Here is a 21,903-nt window from a genome sequence, read left to right as displayed (position 1 = left end):
TTATTTTCACGGATGGATGTTTTAAATTTTGTTAATGTACATTATTCTGCAGAAGTCGCTATGTCTGTGTTTGCCCCCGTCATTTTGTCTTCACTGCCCCCATACCCTCTGCTAGTGTTGCTAACCAGGGTGGAGCTTTTGAAAATTTAGTTGTACAAGATTGTGGAACTTTCTAGAGACTTGTAGATTTAAAAAATAAAATTTAATACATAAAATTGTAATGAACCCCGTGAAAATTAAGACCCATTCAAAAAAAAATTGTCCATTAGAAATTAATTCAGTTTATAAATTTTAGAAATAAAGTAATTTTGGTTACGAAAATTAATTGACAAGGGACAACTAGGTAGGACTAATAATAAATAAATAAATAATATTGATTATATTTTATATTTGAAGTTATAAAATTATGTTCAGCTTTGATGATCCGAAGGGGAGTGACATAGAACTGGGCCCACTTATCGATTTTCTTTCACTAAAAATATTAATGTTCTTCTGACCGAAGCTTTGCTTCTCCTACGATACATAATCGTCTAATTATCGTCTTCTTCCTCGTACTAATGTTGAAGAGGGGAGGAGTTCGAACCCCAGCTGTCTTTCCTCAGCTCATCTTTGTACACTTCTGAAATCAGCAAACCATATCTATTCGCAGCCTGATATTTCTGGATAATATAATATTGCAGAAGCGCATGAAGGCTTTCTGTAGAGGGCTAGATTCGGTTTCAGGGTAAGGAAAGTGCCAGGTTTTTCACCATGTTAGCAATACATATACATATTTGGCCAGAGAATTTTTAAATCACTTTGTAGAACGAAATGAAAGAATTGCTACCTGCATATGAGTATGCTCCTGGTTTTGCGACCGCTCGAATTTATTCTCAGTGTCAATAGACTGGAAAAATATAGGATGTGCATGATAGAATTGCATCAAAATAAAATTGAAACACAAAATTTTCCGCTAAAATTAGATAAAGAATACTAATATAAATAGTGATTTTCTAATATATGTTGAATATTTCAGAGTTGTTCATGATGTTTTATACGGACCAGTCAGAAGTTGAAACTAAGGACCCTCTATAGTATGTTGAGGAGGTTTATCAGTTAGATATCAGTGGCCTTGTTGTTTGGAGTGTCATAGTTCTTTAAATACTGCGCCGATCCGTCTTTGCTCGGGGTTCGCACACCATCCTTTATACCATCGTATTTTATGGACATACTATTGGGTAGTTCAAGAATTTTTTTTCAATCCATTTTGTGCAAACTTCTCTATTCCCCCCACTTTTCGTGACCTATATAAGTTTTATGATGCAATTTTTTAACAATCTGTGGGATTATTTTTTAATGAGATCAAGGATTGTAATGTTTTGCAATGCATAAGTGTCAACAAGAATGGTTTCTCGATGCAATTGTGTTGGATTTTCTCAATTATCAGAAATTTTGATCTCAATCCATGCATAGGACCTTTTCCTTGAAATCAGATGGTGCTTATATAAAAATTGTTTTAGATTGTTGTTTCTTTTTGGCCACCGAGTTAGAATTTACTGTTCAGTGATCCTAGCAACCTAACTATAACTAATCTCAGAGCAACGTCTGTTTCACATTGTTTTCTTTTTTCCGTCTTTAACCACTACTTAAAGTACTCAACTATGTGTAGAGAGCGAAGGGTGGAATAGATGACGACTGAATCTTCTCCTCCAAATCAAATTGATGGCAAACAATTATCAGGTATGTTACACATTTGCCATTTGAACACTGTTTTTGATTCGCAAGTATAATATTTGAATTCAGGCTTTGAAATATATAGTGTTCGCATTTTCAATCTTTAATAAATTCTCAAGATTTTATCTATTTTGTATATTTCAGTGTGGGTTTTGGTGTCAATTTATTTTAGAACGACCAAATTGCTCTTTAAATACATCTACACTTCTTTCTCCTTATATTGTTTATTATGTTTCATGCACATTGGCTTTTTTCTAAATTGGCAGGCGAATCTGTGAAACTGGTTGAAGGTGGCGGATCTCCTGAAGACAAAGCAGACATTACAAAGGAAAAGGATGGGAGTTGGCCTTTTGCAAATTCAGAGCCCACTAGAGAAGATCAAGTGCAAAATGCAGTCAAATTTTTATCTCACCCTAAAGTTAGAGGCTCTCCTGTCATGTATCGGCGCTCATTTCTTGAAAGAAAGGGCTTAACAAAGGAGGAAATTGATGAAGCATTTCGCCGCGTGCCAGTAAGAAAGTCATTCATTTTTCTTGCATGCTCCTTTGACAGTTATTTTTTTCATCCCTCTCTTCTGTCATTACATTTCTATATTCAATTACATTGCTACAGTTTTACTTGCATACATGCACTTAAGAGATGTGCATGTGCAGAGAGCTCTGTGGCTTACTAATTTTTTGTAATGCATTCTAGGATCCCTCTTCTCAAGAATTGGCTGCAAGAACAACTGTGCCAACTCAAGGCAAGGAATCACCTATGACTTTTTTTCTTAAAAATCTTCAGTTGTTTAGCTATTGGTTTGCTGCTTTTTTTAGGACAAACCACTGAGTGTTTCTGGTGCACACAATTATTAGTCTGCTGTTAGAAAACATGATTACAACAATTTTTTTTTCTTATCCTCACACTAGGTCTGTTTGTAAATGCTTTATATTATAGTGGATTATGGGGAGAACTAAATCACTGAAATTGTTTTCTATTTGTCTTTATAAAGAGAGGCAACTAATGCCACTTGCCACTCAACAATCTCAAGCTACTGTTCAAACTCTACAGCCCTCTGCTGTCACACATGCTACAGCATCAACACCACCTATGGTTCAACCGTCAAGTTTTCATTGGACACACCTTCTTTTGGCTTTGGGATTGCTTTCTGCAACTGGTGCTGGAACGGGTGTGATTTTCAAGGTTGGCTTTTACGTATATTTGTGGAATCTAGTTATATTCTTTACAAATCTTGACACATTGTCTGCAAAAATTAGTCCCAGATCACAAGGAAGAAGGAATCACTAGACTAATGGTAATACAAGAGAAAGTTACAATTATAAGATATTCATAGCCACTTGGTGATATATTAAAATCTATTATTCATTTTAATTTCCTTTTACTTGTAGTAAGTTGCCAGTAAATGTAAACTTGGATTTACAAAGAAACTCTATAATACTATTAGCGTATACCTATGCTGAAATTATTTGGCTATTGTAAGGTAAATGTTCTCTGCCGTATTCATTTTGTTGTGGATAATGTTGCACTTGATGATGGTTTGTCTTTTTCCAGAAAGCAGTTATTCCCAGATTCAAATCTTGGATTCGGCAGATTGCTTCCAGAGCTGACGAGCTTGAACAAAAGAAGGCTATAGCACCTAGTCCAGCTGAGGAGGCTCTGGCTGCAGCTAAAGCTGCTGCTGCTGCAGCAGCTGAAGTAGCTGAAGCTAGCAGAGAAATGCTTAAATCAAAACTTGAAGGTCTGCAATTGATGCTTTTGTGGTTTTCAATCCTCACGCGAATTTCCTTCAAAAGTCTTGCCATGATTACCTGAACATTAGAGGAGAACGAAAATATGTATTCTATAGTATGCTTCAATTTACGTTTGTTTAGTGTTCTCTGCCAGATAGCAAACATTTGGAAGGGCTGATACATTCTTTGGAAGAGCAAACAAAAGAAATGAAGTCCATGAAAATTGCTCTTCAGGAGATAGAAAACCAGAGGCACCGAGTACATATTGCTGGTAGCCGTTTAGACAGTCAAAGTGCAAGCGAGACAAATAGGGGTATGTCTAATGTGCTCAGTGCAGCAATTCATTCACTAAGAGGACTCTTTAACACAATAAAATGTTACATATGAGCAAGAATTGAAAGATAAATTTATTCAACAAAGATAGATTAAGAATAATGCACAAGTCCTTTTTAAGAAAATAGAGTGATACTAAAACATATTGATTCATATAAAATAAATCAAAGCAGATAAAGTGATTGAAATGACTGCTTGAGGAGGATAACTGATAAAGCATGGATAAGCTCATTTGGGAAGAATTCTGTCTTTAGGAGTAGGTCTTACTGCAAGAGAAGGCTTGCTCAACTATAAGCACGACAAGATTCATTGTAATTAGGGGTGTTTGCTTTAACCATTTTTTGGACTGCTCTGTCTGTTGGTTGTGTCTGAGCAGATCCTTGTCATCTGTAAAGTTAGAAATTTATTTATCTGTTAGAACTTAGAACTTGTTATTTCCAGAGTATTTATATTAATTGGGATATTGGAGTCCATCTAGCAGATTGTCATTTGGAAATTCAGAAAGTTTCTATGAATTTGGATTTGTAATATTCTTCAAAACTGGATGAATTTATTTTTTACCAATGAAATTAATTTCAAGATACATAGTACTTACTGTATTTTTAAATTTTTTCTTTTAACTAAGTGAGTTTTATCCTATGTTGTATGGGTACTCGTACCCATACTCCTGGGATGCATACCAGGTACTCAGTAGGTACTTGGTGGCAATTGGTGGAGAGCATCATAGTGAAGGACCCTGATTAAGACTTCTGATTTTTGTTTCAGTTTTCTGTATTTGTATCAACTTGTTTATCGAGCTTAATTCAATATGTATTCAGTTTGAAACATTGAAACAATACTGATTAACAGTAAAATTTATCACCGTTCAAGTTAGAAGTTTATAATTTGCAATTTGTCATTGTTATAAGATTTATGATTTTTGTTCTTGGTTAAAGTTTGCCTACTTTGTTATGCTTCCAAACATTTGGCATGTATTGTAATTACAAACATATTGTGAATTTGAAACTGAAAGCAATACATTACATCTGCAAACCTTGTCACAGTTCTTGTTTTGAAAACTCATTGGTATGCTTCATATTTTCAGATTTCTATAAAAAGATTGAATTATATTAAAAAAATTGGAATACCCAAATACCTGTCTCCTACTTTGAAAACTAGTTGTACCTGTACCTGTACCTTAAGTACCCAAGTACCCCTGGTCCCCGTGCAACCTTGAACTTATATCAGCTGATGTTGAAGACAAGTACAAATAGATGCTTTCTATCATTCCAGTGTTCCAATTTTCTGCCTAGGAACCTGTATCTTTGAATCAGTAGGATGAACATACTTCCAGAATTTGTTTTACCTTTAATTCAGGGTGTGTTAGTATATGTGGTATAAGTGTGGAGTGTCTAAAATGTGGTGTGCACGACTCTTTCATAGTAGTTTAATTAGTTTTTGCTTTTTGGTCAGTCCCTCTAACTAGGGGCTAAACTGCTTTTTAAACTTATATTTTTCTCCATCACAAGGAGCGGTTTTCATTTGGAAATCATTTTTATCAGAATCAATTTCTTGGTTCATTGGATGTAGAGATTGCCCCCATAAAGCAGCTATGCTTTCTTATTTGATGCAGTCATGAATTTCAGTTAAGAGCTCACTAACCACTCTACAAAATGCATCAAACACATATGAATGGAACAGAGATTTTACTGATTTGCATTCTTAATTACTGCAAGCATCCTTTTTTGCATGAGACTGCAGTCCTCTTTACAATAAACTGCAAGCACAATCACTGTGATTCTTTAATTACCATCTTCTGAGCTGATATGCAATATATGATGCTCTTGGAACTTCTCTTCTCTTGTTTTGTGACTCAACTTGTTCTAATGTTCATCTAATATCCTTCTTCTGATTTCTTGCTCCCTGGTGATGTTGAATGATTCTTTGTTTATAGCAAGTGCAAGCAAAGATGTTATGCTAATGACCAATAATGTTGTGTGATGGTCATTGGACATGGAAACTGATTTAGATGAACACGACAAGCATTGGAACTCGTTATGGTCATAATCATGAACCTTCTTGGAACCAATAAGTTTATATATGTCTTCAAATATAGGTGTGTGATTCAAATGTTTGTTGCATGGCACAGACAGGTCTTTTCAATGGAATTTGAAAGTCACATTGCATGAACCAGTGATTAAAACATTTGACAATGATGTGGCTTTGTAGAATATGATCGGTGCAACTTTTGAAATTGTTATGAATTTTTGACAACTCCATACTGTTTTTAATGATTTGTTAAGAGCTTAAGATATAATATAATCATTTTTGGTCACGTTATAAATGTGTCACATCAAAGTTTACATTGTTTCTACTCACGAATTCTTGTAGATTGGCCGTTGTTGCAATATTCCAAGCTAAAGATGAAGTTCTTGGCTATGGTAGCTGTGGGTGAAGAACTGTGAAATGAGTCTTCACAATGCACTTTTAGAGTGCGAACAAGTTTAGCCAACATGCTGATTTGAGCAAGGAATGATGAAGGCTCAAAGACACAAGCTTTGACATTTAGAAAAGAATTAATAAAGATGGTGCACTATCTTTCAAAATAACACATGATGGTATGAATTAGAGGTTTGCAACCGGTCTGTTAAATTGAAGAAAGTTACAAGTTCCAAAAAAACCAAAGAATTTAAAAGGATGGCACCAACATGGATGGTTTGTCTGATGGAGTCCAATATATTGTTGTTGCTTTGTAAAGTGTGAAAGATTGTGCAAGAGCAATGTTTGAAACATCAAATCACACCACCAAAGAAAAGTCTTTTTATGATGCCAGGTTAGTCTATCATGATGTGAAACAATTAAGTTTTGGTGCAAGACAAAGAACAATGCCCGATCAGAGTTTCAAGAGGTCTAAAAGAGAAGTCAGTGATTGGAGGAGTTAAACCACACTTGGCACAAGATAAACTATGTCAAATCTGAAGATGCACTTTGAAGTTTCAATAACAACTTTATCAAATCTGAAATATACAACCAAAAGACATAACAGCCACAAGATGATAACCATGCAAAATGACAAAAGATATATTAACTAGGGAAACCCTTGATCAGAGGGAAAACCCTAGTGGGAATGATGCCCACAAGATGATGTACTAATATAAAAGTTCCTTGTGAAAGGATGTGACCCTGTTAGGAGTCAAATAAATACAATCAGTACATTTGAGTCCTTGTTTTGGAGACTTCGAATCTTTGTTAGAAGAATCTAACCCTGTTAGGAGCCGTTTTAATCCTGTTAGGAGCTGATAAGAAGTCAACTGAACCCACTATCCAAATTGCTTCAGAATTGTTCTCACTAAAAAATTTAGAATAAAATATCCAAGAAAATGAATTGACTATAATAACAACTTATCTTGCCAATACAGTTCCTGTGAAGTTTCAATACATCACCAACATCTATCTCTGCTACTACCTTAGCAAAATTTGCTTCCAACTTTGCATACAATCACATTACATTACATATGACCGCATATGATGATTCTCAACCAATGAAACTTCTTTCCTTTATACCAAGTCCTAATCAACTAATTGAGTGGGCCTTGAGACTTCCCAAATGTATATTGAATAATATAGGACCATCATAAGATATTACAATTAATTTCCACATGCTATAATATAAATTACATCAATAACATAACACAGTTGATCTCCAAGGAATAACATCCATGTTATCCTTCAAAAGTCTTCACAAACTGAAAACCAAATTTGCCATATCGAATATGTTTTTGACCAAAATCCAAGCCTGCTAACATGCTTTAATTCCATAAAAATGATTCAACACGAACAACAACATACATTTTCTTGTACAGTGGCTTGTAACCAACTCTCTGCGAAACCTCTGCAAAGCATCTATACACATCCAAGAACATATTGCTAACCTTGCTGAATGTAACTGTGCATCCATGAACCGTGCTGAACAAAATTATCTTTGTTACTCTGCCTGAACTGTGCAAAAAACTGATACGTTGACATCAATGTCATGTTGGAGTTTGTAGTCATGATAGAAATCTTTATCATTGAAAGTTAATTCTGTTATAGTCAGCTTCAGTTGAAAATTATGTTTATGATGATTGCAATATTAAATACAATGACACATGTCATTCATCATGTGTGTTAAGGCATGGAAATATGAAGAGTTGTGTTAGTAATAAAGAGTTATATTGTTGGGAATTTCCAGAGACCTTTTATTGTAAAGTGAAGAGTCTCTCTTGTGTTATACACACACACACACACACACACACACACACACACATATATCGCATCTAGCGAAAGACATTGTACACATGAATTTTATTATCAATATAATGATCTTTTGTTGTGTGTGGTTGGGTTTTCCCCTTCATTTTCGAAGAGTTTTCCTAGGATATTTCAAAGTGTCTCTTGTATCTTTTTTGATTATTCGTTATTGTTGTTTATCCATTTTTTGGGTTAAAATCCAACATGGTATTAGAGCTAGGTTGACAACGAGAATAAAGAAGAATGTACAGGGTCAAATATGTCTGCAAGTGTTGTGAGAGAGATGCATGCATGTCTCTATTAATTCAATTTCTATTTCATATGTATTATTCTTATTATGCTCGTCTCCATCGCTATTGGAATGAAATGTTAGGACTTCAATATGTTATAAGTTGACATTGTGTTTTATCTGATCTAAATTCATCAGTTGAGGATTTGGAACCATCAAAATTCAAGGAAGAAGTCTGTCTATAGTCAAATATTCGCCCAGCATCCCTAGGCAACCATCTGTGCGCTGGACAACTCTGTCAAGTGGTGGTTGGGATCTTGATAATTCAAGCTCTCTATTTAGGAGGTCTTGGCGAATGGGAAGGAGTCAAGGCATTCGATGATGACTTGGCTGGTCTACACAATATTGTGAAGGCAAGCAAAAACATTGCAAAAATTGCAGCCATTTTCACAACTCATGTCAAGAAAAGCAGGCAAAACTAGTAGAAAAGCAGGCAAGACTAGTACCATGTTCTAATAAAGAAAATGATAATTTGTGTTCGATAACTAGAGATTTGTGCTTTTGAATGAGTGGTGCTATTCCGAGCATTCATATTCTCTTCACATATCTGCGATGGTTCCTACCTTCAAGCAAAATGCGGCTTGGATAATTGGGTCATGTCTGTTGAGTGCCTTTTCGAAGTGGCTTCTTTTTGTGATCAGCGGCAGCTTGTGGTCAATTTGTCTAAGACTCGGGTTATGGTCTTTAACTGTATAAAGACCTCTTATCTTCATTTCTTCTTTTAGGGTCAGGAAGTTGAGATTACCCTCTCTTATATGTATCTTGGTGTGAAGTTCTTGGGGCCGCGCTTTAGCTTGAGACAAGCTATTTAGTCCAAAGTTAGTAAAGGCATGGGTTCCCTGGCTTTGCTGGAAAGACAATGCTTCAAGCATCATTTCTAGGATATTTTGTCCAAGTTGTCCCTTTTGGACTCCTTGGTTCGTCCGACAGTTCTCTATGGCTCGGTTGTTTGGGGGCCTTCTCTTATTGCTTCTAATTGGGCGTCTATTGAGCGGGTTCAGAGGTTAATGTTACAGCCTATCATAAGACGTCACAATCTCACCTCTCACAACATTGTCTTAGTTGAGTTTGGAGCTCATCTCAAACTTGTCACCATTTTTGACTTGATTTGGTTTCTTCATTAGCTTTGTGGTTTTATGTAGTCGGGTGTTGATTGACACAGATACTCTCATTTGGCATACTATTCTTCTGTTCAGATTATGTGATCCGACACTTCTACTAGGTCTCATTGTTGGTACGCCCAGGCTACCTCTTTGTTGGGTTCGATTGGTATTGAGATAGATTGTCTTCCTCCTTGCTAGTTTTCACTTGATGCTCCTGCTCATCTTCTCCCTTCACGTCAGGAGTTGAACGAGCATGTCAGATAGGATATTTATAGACAGTACATTACCACTACTTGGAGTAATCCCTCGGGAGGTCTGTGACCTAAGATGGCCTTCTATGCTGAGCATTTTCTTGAGATTGAGGATGGTATTATTGTTTGCCCTACTTATCTCTATCGGCTATCGGCTCTGGAATCATGCCTTACGGTTTTCTTTAGGCTCTTTCAGAGTTGGTTCTTACCGCCTCAGGGCTTGGACCGATCACCATGTGGATCAAGATGATCAGATATGTCAGTTGTGTACTTTGGCAGAGGCTGAGACTGAGATCCACTTCAATTTTCAATGTCCTCTCTACTATGAGATCAGAGGAAGATTTTATTGCCTTTTCAGAGACTCTTCTTCTCTTTCAATGTTCTTCAGCTATATTGATTAGTGATGTCTTGCACTTTATCTTCAGGAGGCCACCCACCTTCGGGAGATTACCTTGCAGTCTTTTATACCTCAGGGCCGTACTTTAGACCAGCTCATTACTGCCTTTTTCTCTCCCTTGTGTCCTCCATGTGGTTTGAAAAGGCCTTCCAGTACTTCTCATTCCAAATTGGTTAGACACTGCACCAGTCTTTCCAGGCAGCGACAGTCCTATAGTGGTTCTACATGATATTCTAAGACTATGGATTGTTCATGGGTTTACTCCTCTATTACTGATTTCTTTGTAACAAGGAAGGACCCTTAGTCTTTACCTTGTCTTCTCTCTTGTTTGGTTTCTCGCTTTTGTTTCTTCTCAGTCACCGTTTGGTGCTTTTTCTTTGGCCGGCTCTTCTGTTTGTATGCTCAGTCGCATAAACCTTGTTGGTTTCTTGTGGACATTAATATTATTATCTTATCTTATGTATGAGAGATGCAGGTCTTTCTCAGAAACTTACGGGTTGATTGGTGAACGTTGTAGAATCTCCATTCAGCGAAGATAGCAGTGCATATTCTCAAGGTTTCAATTGACAAGGAGGACAGAGTGCAGAGGGACGGTTGTGAGTGCTAAAATTGCTTCAGAATGAGATGTTCTTTGTTCTCTTCCCTTCTTCCATTGACAAGTTTTTTTTTATATGGTGGTTATGTGTATTTTGCAATTTTGCGAATGCTATATTGGTGGTGAAAGTTGGCGGAAGTTGAGGTCTATCTTTTATGTCTTCCTTTGGTTACAATTTCCTCCAGTAATTTTCGCTTATTGTTTGATGACTTTTTTGGCATTTGTTCTTCGAAGATCAAATATTGCTTTTTCGATCAGTGTTGGTAGGAAGATGGGCAAAAAATAAACATCAAGAGCAAAGGGAAATAAAATGGTAGTTTTAGAAATTATTACCGCAAGATGGATTCCCATTGGAATGAGAACAAGCCACAATCATATTTTTTATGACAAAGAAAGACAGATATCGACGCTAACGATTCCTAAATTTCCTTTGTCACTTTCGGTTTCTACCATAAATCTTTTTGACCTGTTGAAAGCAACAATTACATAGGAGGTGACGATGTATGTCATGTCAGCAGCACAAGCAAACGAACATTCATGCCATGTGACATGATAGCACAAGTAACTTCTCTTCTGAGGCATTGGGAATTCCAAGGAGACTTACTTCTGCACATTTTTGTAAAAACAACCATGCTGAAGAAAAAGGCAAAGTTGCTTTGTGAAGTGTGATTTTTATATTGTGATTTCTCTCAGAGGTTCCCTTCTTATATTATTGTGAAGTTATAGAGGAGTATTGGAGGAGGAGCGAATTACATTTGCACATTCAACTCTTATTTGACAAAGCCTCCTGAAGATATATTTGTGTAAGAGAGAGAGGGAGTATTGTAAGACACAACAAACATTGTGGAGAGCCTTGTCAAATAGACTTTGATGCATTAAATAAAGTTGTAGAGAGGAGAATGGCCTGTCAGAATTTGATAAGGCAAATGCTTGGTAGTGACATTGGAGAAAATCAAATAGATAAGTTTTTTTCTTCTTCCTTGAATATTGATTTGATTACTGAGAATAGTGATTGCTATAGAATAATGGTTTCATAGATTTTGATTCTCAGTGGGAAGCATAGTGATTCTTCCTGAGGTTGTGGAAGCTATTAGAGTTTGGCCTATAGAAATAGAGGGAGGATGAAAGATTTATGTAGAAGTGCCTTCTAGAGGAAAAATTCAACATTGATATTTGTAGCAAGAGGGCTAGAACGATTGAATGGATCTTGTTTGGCATCAACATAAACATTAGCATTATTTTTGAAGAGTTCATGAATTTTGTTATATATACTCGTAGCATTGATAAGTTGATTTTCTCTCTCTTGGTTGTAGGATGCAACAAGATAAGGATTATAACTCCAGAGGGAGATGTTGAGCTTTAGAGGGAGGCTTCATAATTAAGAGGGATTGCTTATAAAATCCCCATCATTCTCATATATGCTTGTGGTATTCGAGACTTAAATGGAACTAAGTCTTGTTTTTGTTATGCCTATTTTTGTTCTTGTGTGAATAAATAAGATTGTAAGAATCAACTATGATAACTCTTACTCTGGGAACTCAACATCATGTTGAGAGAGTTCATGATGACATCACGTTGAGAGGTTTTGTGATGGGAGTTGAATGTCATGTTGAGAGATTCCATAAAAGTTCATGTTGAGATAGTTTGTGATTAAAGGCTTAGTTGTGATTCTTACAAGTCTATCATATTGAATGATTCTATGATTATGAGTAATTGTTTTAGGACTATTATGTTGAGTGATTCCATGATTACCAACAATAAGTATATTATTCTATTAGTGTCATGTTGAGAGATTTCATGACAAAATCCTGATAAAAATTGTTTGTGTTTCCTGCAGGGTTTTCATGTTGAGTGGTGCCATGAAATTTTATAGGATCTATGTGATTAGATTTTGTCATTGACATTTTTGGTTTTAGTCGTGTGACTATTTAGGTAAAGATTTCTCTGTCTTGCTAAGAGGGAGTGTTGGAGTTTGTAGGTGCGATAGAAATCTTGATCTTTGGGTGTGAATTCCCTATTATAGTCACCTTCAATTTAAAAGGACGTTTATGATAATTATAATATTAAATACAATGACACGTGTTATTCATCATGCATTAAGGCATGAAAATATGAAGAGTTGTGTTTGTAATAAAGAGTTATATTGTTGGGAATTTCAAGAGACCTTTTGTTGTAAAGTGAAGAGTCTCTCTTGTGTTATATATATCACATCTAGCGAAAGGTATTGTACACATGAATTTTATTATCAATATTGTGATCTTTTGTTGTGTAGTTGGGTTTTTCCCTTTATTTTTGAAGGGTTTTCCTAAGATATTTCTGAGTGTCTCTTGTATCTTTTCTGATTATTTGTTATTGCTATTTATCTATTTTTTGGGGTCAAAATCCAACAAGACAAATCAAGTCATGAATATAACACATAAGCTCTCAATCATCTCCCTAAGCATACTAGCAATTTCCCTAAGGCATTCATGCCACCAATCTCCCCCTTTGGCATTGATGAGAAGATATTATGAAAAACATCAAAAGTTCCAAAAATACCAAATATATTTCTTCCTCATCTACAAACTCAACCGACCAATACAATACATCAATTTGCAACAAAGATACTTTCCCCCATTCATGCTACTTCTCCATTAATGTATATCTCTTCCATATCTCTCCCCAAAGTAACATCAATACAATTGTGTTTTTCAAGTATATCTCTCTCCCATTGACATCAATGACAAAGGTGCCATTATGCTAATTCTCGAAGTTCAATCATCTTCAATACAATCTGAAAAAGCTTACCAAGTGTCAAAAGACACTATTCAACTATGCTGAAGAGTTCTCAGCAACTCTATCCACGAATGACTACTCCCCCAAGGAAACTTTACCAACATACAGTGTAAATGTAAGAATAAGCTCTTGGTATACTAGACTGATGCAATCCTACATCAACTACTCTGAAGAAGGTTGGGGCATAATGTCAAGCATGCCTCTTAAGTACTCAAAGGTGTCCTTAGCCAAAGGTTTTGGAAATATGTCTGCTATCTGCTCCTTTGTACTAACATACTCCAATTTGATTTCTTTCTTTGCTACCTTCTCTCTCAAGAAATGATACTTTATTGCAATATGCTCAATCTTTGAATGTAACACTGGATTCTTCGATATATTAATTGTGCTTGTGTTGTCACAGTGTATGATAATAGGTTATGAAAATTCAATACCAATGTCTTGTAACATCTGCTTCATCCTAATTATCTGATTACAATTGTTTGCTATTGCAACATACTCTACTTTTGCTGTACATTGTGATATGCAATTTTGTTTCTTACTTAGCCATGAAACCAATCTTCCTCCTAAAATGAATGCTCCACCACTTGTACTTTTCTTGGTATCAACATTTCTTGCCCAATTTGCATCTGTGTATGCACATAAGGTAATGTCACGTGTTTTGTCATACCATAACCATAATCTGATGTACCCTTCAAATATTTGAATATCCTTTTTACTGCTGCGAAATGTGTCTTTTTAGGATCGACTTGGAATCTTGTAACAATTCCAACTGTATTAGCTATATATGGTCTTTTACGAGTCAAATACTACAATCCTCCTATCGTAGATTTGTATCTTGTTTGTATTGTATTAGGTGATTCATCCTTGATAATTTGCATCCTATAACCATAGGTGTCCCAATTGGTTTACAATTCTTGAAACCAAACTTTGTCAACAAATCCTTAAGATTTTTAGTTTGTGATATGAAATGCCATCTTCATTCTAAGTTATTTGCAACCCCAAGAAATACTTCATTTCACCAATCATAGTCATCTCAAATTCATTCTTCACTCTTTTGAAAATTTCTTACTAGCTTCATCGTTTCCTCCAATACATGTTACTATCAACATTACCTTTCTTAAATCCCAAATTTTGTAAATGCTTATCCAATCTAGCATACAAAGCTCTAGGTGCTTGCTTCAATCCATACAATGCTTTCTTCAATTTGTAAACCATGTCCTTGTCTTCTATCAGGGGAAATCCATCAGGTTGTTCAATGTAAACTTCTTCCTCAAGCTCACCATTAAAAAAAGATGACTTAACATCCATCTGATAAACTTTAAAATTCTTGTTAGCTGCATATGTCAAAAAGATTCTTACTACTTCAAGTCTAGCAACAAGGGCAAAAGTGTCCTCAAAAACAATTCTTTCTTGTTGTGAATAACCTTTGCATATTAATCTTTCTTTGTTTCTTACCATTTCTCCTTGCTCATTTATTTTGTTTTTGAATATCCATTTAGTTCCAATAACATTCTTTTCTTTATGTCTAGGAACGAACTCCCAAAGTATTGTTTTTCTCACTTTGTTCTAATTCCTCTTTCATAGCGTTTATCTAAGATTCATCATTACAAACTTCATTTGCAGTCTTAGGTTCAACTTGAGATATCAAACATAATTCTTCACTTATCTTATTTCTTGTCATCACTCCCTTGTTTGCACATTCAATGATCTGATTCACAGGATGATTTCTTGCAACATATCTATTAGGTGTTCCCTGCTCTGTTATGACTTTTGCTATAGGTTCTGATCTCAGTTTTTCTCTTTGTATTTCTGTTTGCAAATCAGTGTTAGTCTCATAAAATAATTCTTGCTCAACATTCTAATTGATAGTCCTTTGATTAGTATTTTCATTAGAATCATAATCAAGTATTCTTCCCTAAATTCTGAACTTCTCATCAATCTTCACATCGGCGCTTTCAACAATACTTTTTAATTTTTGATTAAAACATTTATATGCCTTATTCTTCAAAGAATATCCAAAGAACATTCCTTCATCACTTCTAGAGTCAAATTTGCCAATATCATCATCTCTTTTGATATAACACTTACTTCCAAAGATTTTAAAATATTTCATAATAGGTGTATGTCCAAACCATAGTTTAGAGGGTGTCTTATTTTACCTTGCTTGATCTGCACTCTGTTCGTTGTGTATACTAAGGTGTTCACTTCTTCTCTCCAAAAGATATGTGAAACATTATTCTCAAAAATCATTGGTCTAGCTGCCTCTCCAACTGATCCGTTTCTCCTTTCTGCTCTCCCATTTTGCTGGGGTGTGTTAGGGGTTGAAAGTTACCTCTTGATTCCATTATCCTCACAAGAGATGTTAAACTCATTTGAAATGAATTCTCCTCCTCTATGTGGACCCAAACATTTAGTCTTTAATCCATATTCATTCTCTACTCCATTCTTAAATAACTTGAACTTCTCAAAAGCTTCAGACTTTTCTCTAAGAAATGCTACCAACATCATCAATAAAAAGCATAAAATACCTTTCACCATAGAATTCTCTAGTTAGGACCACTCAAATCAATGTGCACAATCTCCAACTTCATTGTAGTAGTAAACATCTTGAAATCATCAATAAAAAACATAAAATACCTTTCACCATAGAATGCTCTAGTTTTTGTAGGACCCCTCAAATCTGTGTGCACAATCTCCTACTTCACTGTAGTAGTAAACATCTTGCTTGGAAATGAACACTTCTTTTGCTTTTCCATCACACATTCCTTATGGAAAGTTTCATCATACGATAAACAATATGTTTCTAGAATTATGGGTAAAAAGTTCAAAATGAATCTAAACGCTTGTTCTAGTCCCACAGACAAAATCTCTTATGTCATAACCGTCACCAACCTTTGCTACCAAACATGTCATCTTAGTAGGATTTAATTGAAAAATGTCACCTCTTGTCCTTGTACTTGTACTGATCAACTAACCATCTTTATCCTTGATTATACAGATATCCCTTATCCACAAGTTGTCCAACGCTCAAAAGATTATGTTTCAAACCTCCAACAAAAACATCCTCAGTGTTAGTTTTCCCATAAAGTGTAATAGATCCTTTTCCTTTAATCTGACAAGGTGCATTATTTCCAACTCTAGCCACTCGTCCATCATAATTGTTAAACACAACAAACTTATTCATATCTTTTGTCATATAGTGAGCGCAACCACTATCTATAATCCAATCAGACTTTTTGTTCTCAACATGTGATACTAAGGCTTTCTCATCTATTACCTCTTCTTTCACCTCTTTTTCAAGACTCTTATTTAATAGCAACAAATCCAAGTTCATCATTCATTATCATTGTCTGAGAAATTTATTACCTTAAAATTGAATTTATCATCTTCATCAACATAGAAGCAATCTTGTGTAATTTTTTTGTTGACTTATAAGGCTTCCTAGGTCTTGTCTTCTTTTCTCTATTAGGAAATTATGATGAAAAATGACCAATTTCTTAGCAAGTCCAACAAGCAAATTTTTTTTTCCTTTAGGTTACTATTGTCACAAAAGTTTGCACCCTTGCCTGAAGTTTGACCTAAAGACAACTTTGTGAAACATGGAAACGATCTCCAAGTTATGGAACTTGAACAATGAGATTGAGTCTTTGGAGAAGGCCGACTTCCTCACTATTAGGATGCACCTAACTATTTCTATAAAGGAAAAGGGAGAAGGAAATGCATGAAATCGAACTACCAAGTCTAATTTAAAGGGGTGATACACCAAATAGTATGTTTAGTCTTATCTTTGCCTAGAATTGCACAATTCATCAATATAATCCCAAAGTACATAGATTCAATCTTTGTTTTAACTCAACAACCACATGTAGATTCGAAACCAATATAATTTTATAAGGAAGGAGCTTTACTCTATATCATTCAAAGACAAAATAGGTACAACATAAAAGTTGAAGAATGGAAGCAACACATTAACAACAAGCAAGAAGATATTGCACAATATATTAATGGAAGAAAGTGGTACAACATAGAAGATATTCACGTAGAGGCAAAGGAAATTACAATAGTAAAGTATGCAATACAACTTAATCAGAATTAGAAGAGACTAACCCTTGAAAGAGTTACAAAATTTGCCTTTATAGCTTAGGCATAACTGAGAAGACTTCAACCACTGTCTTCAAGATGCAGAGAACAATAACTATTGATCCCAGGAAGATTTGATCGAATGCTTGTCCCTATTTAGAAAACCAGATTTTTATGTGCAAACTCGGGCCCTTAAGAGACAGGAACGACGACCATACCTGCTCTGACCAGTAGATGGATAACCATTGCGGTGGTAGAATGAAATTTGCATTTATCAGGCATCGAGAACACCAAAAAGATGGTTGCAAGCGATCAAAGGATTTATTCGCCATTAGTGAGCCGCTTTGATAGTGTTTACAATAGTGCCAGGTCAGCTTTGTCATCGAGTAAATTGAATTCAATAGTCAACCTCGCCATGTAGCCTTATATCTTTGAAGCGTTCCACCATATCATCCTTTTTTTTTATAATTGCCATGTCAAGCCTACGATGATGCACTTGCTCTTGTTCGTTGCTTCGCAACCCTATTTCTTCATTGACTGCATGGCTTTGTGAAACTGCGACCTCTTCATTCTAAGCTTTATCGCTGCTTCGCAGCTGTCCATTACTTTAGTTCACTAACCACTTTGACCTAGCAATGACCATGAAACTTACTGCCTCGCATCTTCGTGGCAGTTTAGAACTTAACATTTCTTTTACTTGCGATGTTGCAATGCCTCAAACATTAATGTGTCGCCTCTTCGCAATCACCATATACAAATCTTTTTTGAATCATGCAATGTTGCGATCATTGTTTTGATTGACTGCCATTTTACTTAGCAGCTTCGCAGGTAAAGACCCTGACTGCAAATGAAACCTTGCGATGTTGCGCCTAGCCCTTAACTCAACTGTTTTGGTTACATTTCACAACCTTGTGACCTTATCTATTTATTGACTATGTTGACCTGCAAGGTTGTGAAGACTTCTTTCAACTACTGATCGCTCTGTCGCAACTGCTTAGTGCTCTGTCTTCTAACCCAACAATGTTGTGAAAACCTCTAGGAGTTAACATTTGCTTTGAATTGCAACCTCGCAGCTTGAAATCTTAACACATCTTTTAACTTTGCGAAGCCGTGATCAAAGCATTTCGCTACTTTGCCACCTTAACTTTAGGTAACCCTTAACCATGTGCGATGGAGCGATAACTGTGAACTTAACTGTTGCTGCTGCCCTTCATACCTTTTCAACTTAACATATCTTAAGCTTGATACTGCTTGCAATCATGCGATCTCCTGCCTTTACCTTTTTGGCGATTAGGACATGTGTCATCTCGTCGCTTTCTTGCTTTAGCTATCCTTCATGCATCTTTGAAAAGTGAGAAAGTGACAGGTGTTGATCTGCTGAAATTTGACGGCTATGACAAAGCAATGTTTTTCCTTGTGCTTTGTATCCGTAGCAAATTAAAAATTGCCACTTGGAACCTCATATTGATAGCAACCTTTGGCAACTCACAACACGGGCCGACCCTATCATCTCCATGTGTCGTTACATCACATTCTTGCTTTGGCTAAACTTCATGCAACTTTGAAAAGCGAGAATGCGACAACCATCGATCTAACAAGATCTAATGGTTTCTACATAACTGAAGTTCTTTTGTCATAGTCAGCACCTTCGACCAACCAGAACATGTCACTTTGTCAACTTGCTCTGACACATTCCTTTTTGCGGCCCACACTTGAGTCTGGTTCCATTACGTCCACATGTTGAACACTGGCTTTCTCTCTTTGGCTATCCTTTGTGCAACTTCAGAAAGCGAGAATATGACAAGCGTTGATCTACATTTGATTAATGGCTCGGAAGATGTATCATTTTATAGTGTTTAGAGAGGGTCCTATAGGGATAGGTGTCAACTTGTCGCTTCCTCGCTTTACCTAATTTTCGTGCATCTTCCAAAAGTGAGAAAGTGATGATCCTCGATCATCTGAGATCTGAAGATCACGAAAAAAGACTCCCTTGGGTTAAGAAACTAAAATGAAACAAAGGGCGGGCTAACCAAAGGTAAACCTAGGTTGGAGATGGGTCAAGTGTTAGGGCAAATAGATTTTCATGAAATTATTTATAAGGGCTGCGCGAAACTTTATAATAAAAGGTTTTTTAAAGGTTTTAGGGCTTTATTTAAAAACCTTCCAGCGCATATTTGAAAATGCGAACAATGTCAACCGATTTAGAGACCTAGGGCACAAATGACATTAGAGCAATACAATTAGGGTTTTTTTCTAGGGCATAATCAATAAAAGAACACACAATCCCTAATTGTATTGATGACAACTTGATCTTTCACTACAATTTTGCAAAAAATTTAACATGTGAAAAACCAAGCTAACAGGAACAAAAAGGGGGCAGGGGGGCTAAAATGACTAACAATTACCTTTTCATAAGTAATGCAAGTCCTACATCAATCTTCTTATCTTCTTCTTGTTTGACTATCCATTCCTCTAGCATAATCTCCACTTGTGCTCGCACTCCTTGTAAGTATAACTCTATCTTTCTATACACTAAAAGCTGTCTCTTTCCTGGTTGCTCCTTGGTTTCGCTTCAACTTCTGTTCAAATGCTTGCAACTTCCCAAGTGATGTTTCTTTGGTAAAATTCAGTGTCACAGAAATAATGTTTTAAATGAACTCAACTTTGTGTGCATATTCAGGGGTCAAAGATTTCAATATCTTCCGTAGCACTTCATCTTTTGTTGGAGTTCCTTTACAACTCTTCATTCTTGCAACAATCTCAAATATCCTACCAAAATATGCTCTAATAGATTCATCTTCCATCATCTTAGCATTATCCAACATATTCTTCCAATTTTGAAGTCTAGATTTCTTTGCAAATTAATCACCTTCAAATAAATTTTGTAAGTAAGTCCAAATTTCATGTGCAAGGTATAAGCCTTTTACCTCAACATACTCAGATTCCAGAAGAGCTGATAACAATGCTTCTCTAGCATACATATTGCACATGAACATATCTTTGTCATCTTGAGTACATGATTCTAGATCCTTTGCTTCTATCAGCACCTTACTTTCCCTTGCAACAATTAATAATTTGCTCCCATGCATAGCAAGTGAGTCTTCATCCTTCCCTTCCAGTTATCATAGTTCACTCCTTCAAATTTCAGACTTTCCTTCTTGAATGTAGTCATGGATCTCCTTAAGCTGTTAAACTTTCGCTTCAAGGACCAAATGCTTTGATACCAGTTGTTAGAAAGTAAAGTATACCAATATAGCTGAGAGGGGGGGGGGGGCATTGAATCAATTATGCACTTTAAAAAACTTAATTGGCTTTATCAAATCTGAAACATATAACCAAAAGATATAACAACCATAAGATGATAACCATGTAAGTTAACACAAGATATGTTAACTAGGGAAACTCTTGATCATAGGGAAAACCTCGGTGGGAATAATGCCCACATATGAAGTACTTATATAGAAGTTCCTTGTGAAAGGATGTGACCTTGTTAGAAGTCAAATAAATACAATCAGTACATATGAGTCCCTGTTAGGAGACTTTGAATCTCTGCCTGAAGATTCCAACCCTGTTAGGAGTTGTTTAAACCCTGTTAGAAGCTGATAAGAAGTCAATTGAACCCACTGTCCAAATTGCTTCAGAATTGTTCTCAATAAACAATACATGATAACATATCCAAGAAAAATGAATTGTCTATAACAACAACTTATCTTGCCAATACAATTCCTTTGAAGTTTCAATACATCACCAGCATCTATCTTTGCTATGACCTTAGCGAAATTCGTATCCAACTTTGCATACAATCACATTACATTACATATGACTGCATATGATGATTCTCAACCAACGAAACTTCTTTTCTTTATACCAAGTCCTAATCAACTAATTGAGTGGGCCTTGAGGCTTCCCAAATGGGCTTTTAAGTCCTAATTGTTAATGTTTTAGTTCAGATACTAGATAAACAACAACAAGGAAGAGTAAAACAATACACAAAAGACTCAACAAATTTATCCTGGGAAAACCCTTCCACTTGAAGGTAAAAACCCAACAACACCAGCAAAACTATCTTTTATTGATCATAAAATATACAAGTACATAGATTTCCACTTGATACATTTACAATACACTGAGCAATCATATAAATAGTCTAATAGATTGCATAAGACTCTTCATCTTACACACGAAGGTCCTTTGAGTCCCAAAAACAGGACCCTTCATATTTCCACATATACAACACTTCACATTTCCATACGTATGCCTCTTCGCATGATGTGTTTCACATGGCTTTTTACATAATATAATCATAAGTATCTCTTTTAGCGGAAGATGACCATAACAGTCATAACAAACAACTTTCTCACTCATAAA

At 35.7% G+C, this 21,903-nt stretch overlaps 1 protein-coding gene across 2 annotated transcripts in view; it reads left to right on the top strand.

Annotated features, from left to right (window-relative positions):
• The first annotated feature begins 515 nt into the window (after window positions 1–515).
• The window catches only part of LOC149573219 (peroxisomal membrane protein PEX14-like), a 58,817-nt gene continuing 37,429 nt past the window's right edge, over window positions 516–21,903 (top strand). For both annotated transcript variants that reach the window (XM_089814398.1, XM_089814399.1), the window contains exons 1-7: window positions 516–724; window positions 1,649–1,719; window positions 1,980–2,224; window positions 2,407–2,455; window positions 2,705–2,895; window positions 3,265–3,451; window positions 3,598–3,756. In XM_089814398.1, coding sequence (XP_089670524.1) covers window positions 1,668–1,719; window positions 1,980–2,224; window positions 2,407–2,455; window positions 2,705–2,895; window positions 3,265–3,451; window positions 3,598–3,756 — 883 coding nt within the window. In that variant the 5' untranslated portion in view covers window positions 516–724; window positions 1,649–1,667. The remainder of the gene's footprint in view (window positions 725–1,648; window positions 1,720–1,979; window positions 2,225–2,406; window positions 2,456–2,704; window positions 2,896–3,264; window positions 3,452–3,597; window positions 3,757–21,903) is intronic.

This window comes from Cupressus sempervirens, chromosome 2 (assembly GCF_028749045.1).
Source record: "Cupressus sempervirens isolate cs-2001-9-10 chromosome 2, ASM2874904v1, whole genome shotgun sequence".
NCBI classification, from domain to species: domain Eukaryota; kingdom Viridiplantae; phylum Streptophyta; class Pinopsida; order Cupressales; family Cupressaceae; genus Cupressus; species Cupressus sempervirens.
This window is presented reverse-complemented; position numbering and strand designations above follow the sequence as displayed.